This window comes from Lathamus discolor, chromosome Z (assembly GCF_037157495.1).
Source record: "Lathamus discolor isolate bLatDis1 chromosome Z, bLatDis1.hap1, whole genome shotgun sequence".
NCBI lineage: Eukaryota > Metazoa > Chordata > Aves > Psittaciformes > Psittacidae > Lathamus > Lathamus discolor.
The window spans coordinates 21,193,754-21,206,334 of NC_088909.1; the positions used below are offsets into that span (position 1 = coordinate 21,193,754).

The following is a 12,581-nucleotide window of genomic DNA, read 5'->3' on the forward strand; positions in this document are numbered from 1 at the left end:
CAGGAGAGCAGCATAAATTAAGGTTGTTTTCACAAGAAAAACTTTCGGAAGCCTTGAGAAATCTGTTCCAGAAGAGTTCTTGTTTATTAGAGGAATCAGACCTTCTGGAGAGGTACAGAGGGGGTATGGTTCCCTTTCTAAACATGTAAAAAGGTTGTAGAAGCTAAGCAGAGCTTTGATCAGCTTTGTCCTGTCTTTTCTGGGCTTCCGTGCAAAGCACAGGCTCCCTGTGTGTGTTGGCAGTCACTGCTTGTAGTCCAGAGTTGTCTTCAGGCTTGCAGGGCAGTGAATGTGGTGTACCAGAACCACCTTATCTGAGACTTCATCAACTCTTGAATGCTTTGAGTTTTTTTAATGCTCTTAATGGAAGAATTAGCTCTGAGAAGCGTACGCTGGTCAGTGCTCATTTGTGACCTTGTTAGCATCCCTCAGTTATCGCCACCCAAACTGAAGGCTTTTCTCAGCATGGAGGAGCTATGATTTTTGTCTCCACCACATATGTTCCTAATGTGATACTGTTGCCATGGTGCAGAGAGCTGTGTCGTGTTCAGGGTAGCCTGACCGTTTTGGTAAACTGCTCTGAGCAGTGTGGCTAAGCAGTGATAATCACAGTAAAACAAACCCAGAGCACTGGAGGGGGGATTTCATGGTGACCATCAGTAGGATGATGTATAAAATGTGTAGATAGAACAGATAATAACATTTGCCTCCTCTGAATGTAAATGCAGTTTAGGCTGAACTTCTGGAAGCCTCTGTGTAGACAGACTTTGTTGCTTAATTTATGTGGTTCTTATCCATCATCACAGCCCACTGGATTGTATATGTGCTTGGTAACACATATTGTCTTGTTCTGCTCATATAGGATGCCCACTCACAAGGAGAGGTGGTGGCATGCCTGGAAAAAGGCCTAGTGAAAGAGGCAGAGGAGACTGATCCTCGAATTCAGGTGTCAGATCAGTGTAAGAAGGCAATTCTTCGTGTAGCTGAACTCTCTTCGGATGACTTCCATTTGGACCGACATCTCTACTTTGCGTGTCGAGATGATAGAGAGCGATTTTGTGAAAATGTGAGTAGTTTCCTTTTACATTCCCTTCTGCAGTAATACATTAAAAAAACACAAAACTCCACTGGAAGCAGGAAAGGAATGGTAAAGCGGAGCCTGAGCAAGGTGTAATACTGAAAGCAGACACCCTGTAGCTGTCACTTTACGATAAATCTGGTATTAAATTCACTCACCCAACAAATAATTGTTATTTCCAGTGGGTAAGTGAACTGAATTGGCATAAATGGTTTAATGGGCACCAGAGATGGGATGACAGGGAGTGGAAGGACTTGAAAAGGGAGGAGGAAGCAGCAAAAGTGGCTGCTCCCTTCTGCAGTGGTAAGCTGTTGCAAAAGGTTAAGCCTGGTCTCGCTGCTTGCAGCATTCTTTATGCCTGGAGCTGGAAAGCTGCATTGTTGAGTATGAATTAGCTCGTATCAGCTGAGCATCTTCTTACTAAAAAGGTGATGAACATAATCCGATTTTTTTTTTAATGCAGTAAAATTTAAAAAAAAAAATAGCATAGAAGCTATCCCTGCCATTTGAAAAGTTAACATATTTTTAGTTTTAAAAATGTCTCTTGGGTATAGTTTAACCTGCTTGTTACGCATTACAAGTCTTCTGTTTAATGGTAAATGTTACTGTTCTGTTTCACAGACTCAGGCTGGGGAAGGTAGAGTCTACAAGTGCCTCTTTAATCATAAGTTTGAAGAATCAATGAGTGAAAAGGTAGGTATCTGTCTTGGTGAGACAACCCTAATACAGAAATCTTCGAATCATTCATCAGTCTGGGCTACATTATTCTTTTCTCGTATTGAGGAAAATCCATCATCTATGTGGTTGGATGACTGCTTTAACAGATGCTTTGACTTTGATGTGTTTATGTTTTCAGCTATGTGCTGGTGGCTTGAATTAATTGTACTCAAGTTACAGCCTTTAAAGTTAAGGATTTAAATAAAGCTTTTGGGTGGGTGATTTGCAAAGGTAGATGTGGAGCTCAAGTAGTAGCACTGTAATTGAGTGTTTAAAGTAGAAGTCACGTCACGCTGGGGTAAGTCTTGGATAAATGCTGTCATAACATACAGATTAGAAACAAAATACCCAAGTTCCTCAGCACAGGAAGCTCTGTGAGGTTCACTTTTTTTTCTCCCCGCCCCCAGGCTATGAGTAACTATGAAGCAGCAAATTCTGTAGGAAAGATGCACAATTCAGTTGCTGGCGTTTTTCCTGAAGATGCGGTTTTTGACAATAAAAAAAATTGTTCTGGAAAGCCAGTCCCCAAAAGAGTTTGTATTGGTGCAAGTGTTCTAGGAAGGCAGCAATGCTGTCAGTGATTTTGGAACCACAGTCTTGGTGTTTGGGATTATGTGACTTTATATCATCTGTCTGAAAAGATATCAATATGGGTATCTGTAAAGCTGTCCTCAGAAAAGCTCTGCTGAAGGAGCCTGATGCAGAGGCCTGGAGGTCTCTGATTCCCTTTTCTTTAAATGCTTTAACTGTCTGAAAGCTTGGTTCCAATTAACAAATTCAAAACTGAGAGTAATCCCTGAGAACTTGAAACAAAGCCTCGTTTTATACAAGCATATTACTGAAATGGACTGTTCTTTTTGCTTAACCTGGTTATGGTTGTATATGGCTTTTGAGGGGTCTTTTCCGTGACCATCTAAGATAGGAATGAATGATGTTGAGAGGAAGCTGTGGCAGAGGTGGAGTTTGCAGAGCAGGAGGAACACAAAATCTGGTTCTCACTCTTGTAGCTGCCAAGGTTGGACCATCTGCAGAGTCACGAGTTTTGTAGAAGCTGTTACCCAGTAAAAAGTCCCTCCTTGCTGATGGTGTTGGCTGCTGCAGACACATGTAGCCAACAATAGCTGCCTGGTGGGTGGCTTGCTTTGTGTAATCCCTGGTGTATACAGTCTTCCCCTGCTGTGGGGGATGAGGTATCTGTGAGCCTGCATCTCCACCTGTCAGGAGCTTTACGTCTCTCTAGTCCTAAGAGTTCAGCCATGGCACATAAATGGGAGCATGAAGGAGGAGATGGGAGTATCTTGGGGTAGGGCTTTCCAGGTCCTGGTGTAGGTATGGGAAGAAGGGGGAGAAAAATCATAAAACTTGATGTAAGGAATTGCAGAGGGCTCTATAGGGCTTATCTGATCCTTGTGCCGTAATTGCTCCCTGGCCTCTCCACCCTACACAGGCACAATTTTTCTTCCTTTCAGATAGGCCATGAAGGGACAAATTTGCTTGAGGTATTCTGAATTATCTGCAACCTTCAGATGTAATTTTTGTGTAATTTAAACCAAAAGCTGCTAAATGTAGCAGGCCCCTTTTGTGATGAAATGTAAAGGGTTGTTCTTGCAGTTGCTGGGCTTGGGTTTGGGCACAGTGCATCCTTGTGAGCCTCGCCGTTTGTGGAAAATGCCTAGAAATTCCCATGGTTAGGCTGTTTTATCTGCTGTCATCTGTTGGGCACATTGCAGAACAAATCCAAAGAACATGCTAGTTTGTAAATGTGACTGGAAAAAGTTGTTTCTTAAGGGCACAGGGTGAGCACAGACCACAGCTGGGATATGAGCATCAGCAACTGATGCTGGTTCCTGAGGATGAGTCACGCTTATGGCCAGAGCTCTCCCAGATTGCTGGATGAATGCACAGTTTCAAGAAGAGCTCTGCAGAGAGCTGCTGCCTTTAAAACTGTTGATCTGTTGACCTCAGTGTGCATTGTCTCTATGAGACAAATGAAATTTAACTGCAGTCCAGCTGAAGTGTATGACTTTTAAAGCAACTTGAAAATGTAGTAGTAGATCTGACTCTCTCCCACTAAGTGAAAGCTCATCCAGCCATCCCAATGTGTCTCCTGCAGTGTCGTGATGCGCTGACAACCCGCCAGAAGCTGATTGCCCAAGACTACAAAGTCAGTTACTCACTGGCAAAGTCCTGTAAAAGTGATCTGAAGAAGTACCGCTGTAACGTGGAGAACCTGCCCCGCTCTCGGGAAGCCAGACTTTCCTACCTGTTGATGTGTTTGGAGTCTGCAGTGCACAGAGGTAAGTGGAGTTCAATCAAGAGAGGTGCAGCTTGCTGGCACCTGGATTTTAAAAGTTGCTCCTGGGCCTTCAGCTTTAACATTCAATTACAGCCTCCTTCTCCAAGCAACCTTCAAACTTTGGTTCAGTGACAAGTTTCCTCATCATGAGACTTTAATCAGTGCTGTTGTGAAAATTAGAATAGCTGAGTAAATCTGTGGTGCTGACTGCTGTTGTGTAGACAAGTTTAAAATGCAAAATAGAAAATCCCGCTTGGGTGTGTAATTGCAAATCCTTCTATTCACTATGCATTCAAGGAGCTTTTTTCCTCCTTTATGTAGTAAGCGTTAAATATGCTACTGGGATAAAACACAGGATAGACAACCTGTTTATCATCTCTCCTGGGAAGCCAGGGGTACTCAGTCCTCTCCCTCTTCTAAGTAATGTTCTCTCCTTGCACTTCAGCAGTTTGGGTAAATGCCTTACTTTCTCTAACCCTATTTTATCCTGTATAGAAGGAAGGTAAGTGTGAGAATATTTTTGTTCATGTAAGTTAGTGAAAGTTGGAGATGTCATAACAATAGTGGCTGTCCCAAAGGCATTAGAAGGCCCTGTGCAGCAGGGACTATGCTAAAGGTTCTCTGAAATTACCAGAAGATGTAAAATGACATGTTATAGCCTCTAATCTGCACTGCAGAGTTGTTTGGTTTTTTCCCCTTGGTGTGCAACTGAGCAGTTTCGACTCAGCAGCAGGGCTGCATGCTGCAGTGCCTCTGGCACGGAAGGGAAAGGCTGTAACGCCATAAGCAATCTGTGCATTTTGAGTTTTAATAACTCGTTGCTTCTGACTGATGTGGAAATGATGTGTCCTGTTTGTGGAAGAGTTGTGGGTGCTTTTTTTTCCCTTCTCCCTGCAGTAGGGCAAGTGTGTTCTTGAATTACATGCAGAAAACTGCTGTTCAGTTATGAATTTCTACTTTACAGTGGAGTGGGTTCTCCAGCATATGGCTTATGTAGAAGCATAGCCTGGGAGGAACAGTTGTTATTCCACACACCTCCATGTGTCTGTATTATAATGCCTGGGAGCCCCTGTTGGGATGTAGGACCTCTGTTGCATTGGGCATTGTACAGCTATGAATAACTTGTGATAGGGGGTAGGAAAAAGCCGAAAAAGGCATAGGATAAAAGCCAACCTGTTTTGATTAAAAGGAAAACCAAATTGTCTGCATGGAGACAGTAGGAAAGCTTGTAGCAGGTCCAGGCATTTATTAAAGCTAGATTTCTGTACAAACAGTGGGCTAGATACTCTGTATATACTTGTAGAATCATAGAATAGTTAGGGTTGGAAAGGACCTCAAAATCATCTAGTTCCAACCCCCCAGCCATGGGCAGGGACACCTCACACTAAACCATCCCACCCAAGGCTTTGTCCAACCTGGCCCTGAACACTGACAGGGATGCTGATACTCTTGGTAACGTATTCTATTCTGGTTCTTGGCTTCTTGAGAAAGTTATGTGCTGTTGCTCTAGAAAACTTTGTCCTCGGAGAATATGTTCCAACCTGCTGTCCAGACAAACCCCTTGCCCAGTTACACACCAAATGGGTAAGTTACCAAAGGTAACTTCCACTTGAAGAATGAGTCCTTTGAGCACATAGGGAAAAGCTGACCTGCAGCTTCAGAAGCAACTCCTGTAACATGAAATCCAAAATCAGATTCTTCTAATCTTTCAGGAATCCTTTACAAAAACCATGTATTGAATCCATAGACTGGCTATGTTTTAGTTAAATGATGGGTGCTACGCTAACAACTGATTTAATTCCCAGCACATCTGGTTTAGCACATTTGTTGCATTCTGGTGTTATCCAGAGTGTGGACATCATCCTTCTTCCTCCAGCATGGTGACAGCGTAGGTCAAGGAGGCCTCTGATAAACCTTAATACTGAATCATGGCATGTTCTCTTGGCTCAGGTCGGCAAGTGAGCAGCGAGTGCCAGGGGGAAATGTTGGACTACCGGCGCATGCTGATGGAAGACTTCTCACTGAGCCCAGAAATCATCCTAAGCTGTCGAGGGGAGATCGAGCACCACTGCTCCGGTCTGCACCGGAAGGGGCGCACCCTGCATTGCCTGATGAAAGTAGTGCGGGGCGAAAAGGGAAACGTCGGCTTGAATTGCCAGCAGGCGGTAAGATCTTGGAATCCTAGAATGGTTGGGGTTGGGAGGGACCTTCAAAGCTCATCTAGTGCAATCCCTTGCAATGAGTAAGGGACATCTTCAACTGGATCAGGTTTCCCAGAACCACATCCAGCCTTTCCTTGAATTTCTCCAGGGATAGAGCATCCACCACCTCTCTGGGCAACTTGGGCCAGTGTTCTACCGCTCTTGTTGTACAAAATTTTTTCCTCGCATCCAGCATGAATCTCCCTCTTTTAATTTAAAATCATCACCCTTCATCCTGTCACACAAGCCCTGCTAAAAAGGCTTTCCTCATCTTTCTATAGGCACCTTTTAAGAACTGTAAGGCCACAATCAGGTCTCCCTGGAGTGTTCTCCAGGCTGAACAACTCCAGCTCTCTCAGCCTTTCCTCATTGAAGAGGTGCTCCAGCCCTCTGGTCATTTTTGTGTCCCTCCTCTGGACCTTCTCCAGCAGGTCCAAGTCTTGCCCATACTGAGGACTCTTAAGTCATGGAATTCTCTCTTTGGTGCAAGATGTAGCAAAACTTGCTTTTTTAATAAATATTGAAACATTCCATCTCCTTCCCTTTTCCCGTTCTGCCCTGTCTTTGGAAGTGCACTAAATCCTATCAAAGCATCTTTCCATTCAGTTTTATTTTTGCTATTTTGTTAAGCTTAAACGATGGAGATGGGACTTTCGGGCAGGTAGGCGCAATGTACTGCTGCATGTTGTCATCATTGCAGCCTCTGGAGGAAATGTTTTTCTCCAAAATACCTTTTTAAAATGGGATAGTTCTTTTCAACATCCATTTTAGCTCAGGTGCATCCCGTTTGTAGTCTCTTCAAATTGAAAACAATTATTTAGGGTTTGTTCAAACCATTAGTGATTTTTAATGGGATATTATTTTTTTTTTTACTTAATACCTGCTTTTAATGGCCTGTAGCCTGGAAAAGTGACATTAATGCCAAAAATGGCTAGGGAGTGTTAGTGCCCTTGTAGGAATGCGCGGAGATGAACGCTCTTCACCTCCTGCAATACACAGAACCACTGTAGTCCATTTTCAGTGACAGTGGTGCTTAAAGCCTGAGCCTGAAACATTGCTGGTTTGTGTATGTAATCAAAGATAAATGAATATCTGTTAAATTTTTGTGAGGCACAGGGTGCTTTTGTGGTGGAGCTTATTTCTGCATAAATACCAGGTGTGCTGGTGCAGCTGCAGGGCTCAGATTGGTGCAGTTTGAGTCATTTCTGCGGTGAGCTATAGTGTATGACTTACGCTGTGCAGTGTTCGTGTGAAAGGCTGGATACTTGTTTCTATTTAAATACAAAATTGAACTTGCTGCCTCGCAACTTGATTAATTGCAAATTGTCAGAAGATCAGTTCATTTTGGGAACAAATTCCTGATCATGAAGTGCATGTTCAGAACAAGTCAAAAGTCAAGGCAGAGGACCCTAAAAGACAGATGAGATTTCACACTTCAGGAGGAAAAGCATGTCTGTAGAAATCTATAGGGTTTATTTTATCAGTTCTCTTATACCTAGGCTGCTGCTTTATTTTTGTACAGTAAGTTGATGCAATAGCGGGGATTGTCCATGAGTCCCCTTCCGCATTAAATGAGCCTTGTTCTACTCTCTGTGCAAAAGATAGCAAATTAGGTGTTGATTTTATAAAATGCGATTTAGTTTGTCAGTATTTTCATGGGAAAGAGGAAATAGATGATTGCAAGAATAGGCTTAACATTCCAGTGTTCTGGGTTCCTGAGGACTGGCATGGTGCTATTGTATAGCTGCCTACAGCTTTTGAGGTACTAAATCACGTATTGTTTGCATTTTTGTATTTAACAGTAATGGCTGCCTCAGCTGTTGCTGGATTTGTTCTGTTTTGATTTATTGTGTTAGAATGAGCTTCCTGCTCATAGGATAAGGCCCCTATTATTTGTACTATGGATGTACTTCTATGAGGGCGTGCATTTTATTAAAGAAAAAGTATGAAAAGAAGGAGGTACTACTTCTGGAGCATGTTTTCCTGTGTATAACAAGCTGCTCTTTGCTTTGGGGATGCATATACAACTTGAATACATTCCAGTCATTAAATGGTCTTCTGCAAATATCATTGCTATGCTGTTCTTTGAAGATGGAGATCCTGCGTGGTGCGAGTCCCTGGATTTTGTGAGCATCAGCCCTTTAAAAGGTCTACAGCTGCACTGGCAGTGTCTGGCACCTGTGGAGTTGCTTAGTGCAAGTAATACTTTATACTAGAGCTGCTGGCAAACTGTTTTTGAAATATATGTTTTTTATGTTGTTCAGGTCTCATCTGTATTTTTTTCTTCTCTTCAGTCCCTTAAGCTTGTAAAACTATAATCACTACTAAAAGTGCAGGTATTTCTGCATTCCATTTCTAATGCAGCTGATAAATTGATAATTAATTGTTAATTTATCTGCATATCAGAATAAAGGTTCAGAAGATTATAAAGTTTATCCAGCTGCTTTTCATCTTGCAAGGGTTTGTTGTGGGAGGGGGAAATCCTATCAAGCCTTCACTTTTAGCACTGGTGCTGAGTTTTGTCATTGCTCCTGCAGACGGGGCAGTTGGGTTGCTGCTGCACATCTTGCACATGGTTGAGAATCAGGACTGGGAATCATGCAGTAGTGCCCAAAACAGGACAAGGAGAACTGGGAGGTGATCTGGTGTTTCCAAGCTGACGTACCTGGTGTGCTTTGGCCTCTTCCACTTGGTGGCAACAAAAATACCAGTTGAGATCTTTGGAAGAATCCTGCCTACATAGTACTCCAGTCAGTTTATTTAAGCTGTGTGTGCAAGAAAGTGTCAGGTTTGAGGTTTTACTCATACATTGGTCCTTGAGGGAGTAATTCCCTTAATGGTACTTGATCCCTTTTTATATGTAAACATCTGACACCAGATGCCATCACTTTATGTGCCGAGTACTGGCCTCTGTTGTATGCAGGCTTTCTGTATACACCAGCAGAACAGATGGATTCTTCTCCCACTGCCCTTTCAAAGTTTGTAAAGGACATGCCACTTCATAGAATCCCAGACGGGTTTGGGTTGGAAGGAACGGAGATCAAGTGTGTCAGGATGTTAACAATGTAGACCATTTGATGCTGGAGTACAGTTGCCTTCTAAGCAAGCTCTGTCTTACTTCTGGTTTTTCTCGTTTTTTTTTTTTTTGTTGTTGTTTGTTTGTTTGTTTGGTTGGTTTTTTTTTTTTTGTTTGTTTTTGGTTTTTTTTCCGCCAAATTTGTTAGCTACAAATGTTTTCCTGTCAAGTGATGGTGCCAGTCTGCCCTATGTCAGTCTTTGGGAATTCACAGCTTGGTGGCAGATGAAATGGGGTTGACTTATGCAACAGAAAACTATAGATTGAGATTTACCTGAATTCCCTTCCCCTCTCCTAGCAGGTATCTCCCAAACCCATGTTCAGATGCCAGGGACATTGAAACTTAGTGCTGTGGATGCTAAATTAGGTTTCCTTATTAATAAGAGACAGTTATTTTTCTGAAGTTTCAATCGGAACAACTGTTTTGCAGCTAGAAAAGCCTTGATGAAACTGTTCACACTGTATTTACCTGCACAGTTGAAAGGATTTTGACAGGAAAGGATAAGCACAAAGGGAGTGCTGCTGGGATTTCACAGCTTCGAGCTGGCAACCTGCTCTCTAAGTCTTTGGAAAGTTTTTGTTTTCATCTTTCACTTATACCATCACTTCTCTTAAGTAGATAAAACCTAATGCCCTGCTCTTAATTTACATATATATATATATGTGTGTGTGTGTGTGTGTATGTATGTATATATATATGTATGTATATATATAAATAATGGTGTACTATAGACCAAATTGTGGTTGACCTCGCTTCCAAAAGCTTGAGCAAGCATCCCTGAGGAAATACTACTTCTTGTGGCAGCAGAACAGGGCCTTTTATCCAGTATTTCAGTAAAACTTTTGTGACCTCTCCAGGCAATTAAAAAAACTGTTTTAAGGTTTGTTTGTAGTTAGACAACTGGTCTTTAGAGATTGATTTGGGTTTCAGTTGTAGATAGTTTGGTACCATCAGCCTTATGGCATGAATCATAGAATCATAGAACAGTTAGGGTTGGAAAGGACCTCAAGATCATCTAGTTCCAACCCCCCTGCCATGGGCAGGGACACCTCACACTAAACCATCCCACACAAGGCTACATCCAACCTGGCCTTGAACACCGCCAGGGATGGAGCACTCACAACCTCCCTGGGCAACCGATTCCAGTGTCTCACCACCCTAACAGGAAAGAATTTACTCCTTATATCCAATTTAAACTTCCCCTGTTTAAGTTTTAATCCGTTACCCCTTGTGCTGTCACTACAGTCCCTGACAAAGAGTCCCTCCCCAGCATCCCTATAGGCCCCCTTCAGATACTGGAAGGCTGCTATTAGGTCCCCACGCAGCCTTCTCTTCTCCACGCTGAACAGCACCAACTTGCTCAGCCTATCTTCATACGGGAGGCGCTCCAGTCCCCTGATCATCCTCGTGGCCCTCCTCTGGACTTGTTCCAGCAGTTCCATGTCCTTTTTATGTTGAGGACACCAGAACTGCACACAATGCTCCAGGTGAGGTCTCACAAGAGCATGAAATGAAGTTGCCACCAAAGCATAAGATGGATCAAAAATACAGTATTCAGATTTTACCAGGTCTGTTTTGTAAATCAGTGTGTAGGTGGGCAAGGTTTACTGTTGACCTTCAGCATGCAACTGGTCTCATGCAGTGTTCCTGGGCTACTTTGTAATGGTAATCAGGGTTCAGCAGCGCTGGACTCCTATGCCTGGCAATCGAGTTAGCAGCACAAGCACTTCAAATAAGCAACTGTCAAGCAGAGGCCATACCTGGTAGTGTTGTTATTGGCGTAGTATTGCCGCACTGTGAGGTTGCAGGAGCTCTTGTGCAGATAATTTTGGTAATTTGTTTTCTTGTCTGCAATTTGTTTCTTCCAGCTTCAAACACTGATTCAAGAAACCGACCCTGGCGCAGATTACCGCATTGACCGAGCACTGAACGAGGCCTGCGAATCAGTGATCCAGACTGCATGCAAGCACATACGATCTGGAGACCCAATGTAGGTGGCTCTTGGTTACAACAGATTTTGGTTTCTCTTGGGCACCCATGGAAGTTGTGTGGTTCACTAGTATACATACTAAAACCTTTCCAGAACTGATAGACTCCAAACTAGCAATTTGTACAGGGTTGGAGGTGCAAACCGAGCTCTGTCTTGAGCAATATCACAAAGAGAAGTAATAAGCCTTGAAAGGCCAATTAAGCAAGCCCATACTGCAGAGTCAGTTGTCTGTCTTTAGGTCTGATACTTACTGTCTCCTCAGCCAGCCTTCATATAAGATGTTCCTTACAATGTTGTGGTACATCAGACTTGCTGAGATAATTAAACCAATGGAATTTAAGAGGGTTCAAATGTGGTATAGAGTTGTTTTAGATGTAATCTTTTTGGAGGAAGGGAAGGATCTTCATGGTGTGTCTACATCTTATCTATGGCTCATTGGAAGGGCTGATTTGGCAACACCGTTACAAGGAAGCTCAGTTTGATTATAACAGTCTGTTGCCTAACTGCTTTCTTCTGTTTGCAGGATTCTGTCTTGCCTGATGGAGCACTTGTATACTGAGAAGATGGTAGAGGACTGTGAGCATAGGCTCCTGGAGCTCCAGTATTTCATATCTCGTGACTGGAAGTGAGTACTGTAAAAAAAGATTAATCTTCCCTTGATACTTGCAGTGTTTCTATGCATTAGTAGTTCCATGGAAAACCATGCAGCTTATGCTTGTTCAAAAGAAGACTTTCAAGGATGCCAGGTCTGTAAGGCATTAATGTCTGTCTAGAACAGTCAAAGCAAAAGATGTTTAGAAAGTGTGAAGCCCACTTAAATCAGATACTCACTTGGAAATGATGCAGCCCTAGAAAGTGTCAGGTTTGAGCTCTGACATCCACTGCATCCTTAATCAAAGGAATTTGCTCTCGCCATACTGAAGTTGAAGGTTGTGTTTTACCAGTTTTATGTGCTCTGTTACCGTATGAGACTTAAGAAAACCAAGCTACTAAGTATAATAAAAAGCCACTGTGTGAAAGGCTCCCTTCTTCCATTTCTGCCTTTTTTTCAAATTCTCTAGGTGTGATTACAGCCTGTAGAACAGAGATAATTCCCTTTACAGCACTGCTTTTCAAACTTTCTCATAAAAAAATTGCAGTTTTAGATATATTCAGGTCTCCTTGTGTCTCTGTGGGTTTAGACGAGAGTATAAGTTTCATAAAACATAACCGGCGAGGAAAG

The 12,581-nt window shown here is 42.7% G+C and overlaps 1 protein-coding gene across 1 annotated transcript in view; it reads left to right on the top strand.

Moving 5' to 3' along the window:
- The window catches only part of GLG1 (golgi glycoprotein 1), a 91,131-nt gene that overhangs the window by 57,562 nt on the left and 20,988 nt on the right, over positions 1-12,581 (top strand). The window contains exons 5-10 of the mRNA XM_065662141.1: positions 863-1,066; positions 1,700-1,771; positions 3,909-4,092; positions 6,042-6,256; positions 11,238-11,359; positions 11,883-11,984. Of these exons, the coding sequence (XP_065518213.1) occupies positions 863-1,066; positions 1,700-1,771; positions 3,909-4,092; positions 6,042-6,256; positions 11,238-11,359; positions 11,883-11,984 (899 nt within the window). The remainder of the gene's footprint in view (positions 1-862; positions 1,067-1,699; positions 1,772-3,908; positions 4,093-6,041; positions 6,257-11,237; positions 11,360-11,882; positions 11,985-12,581) is intronic.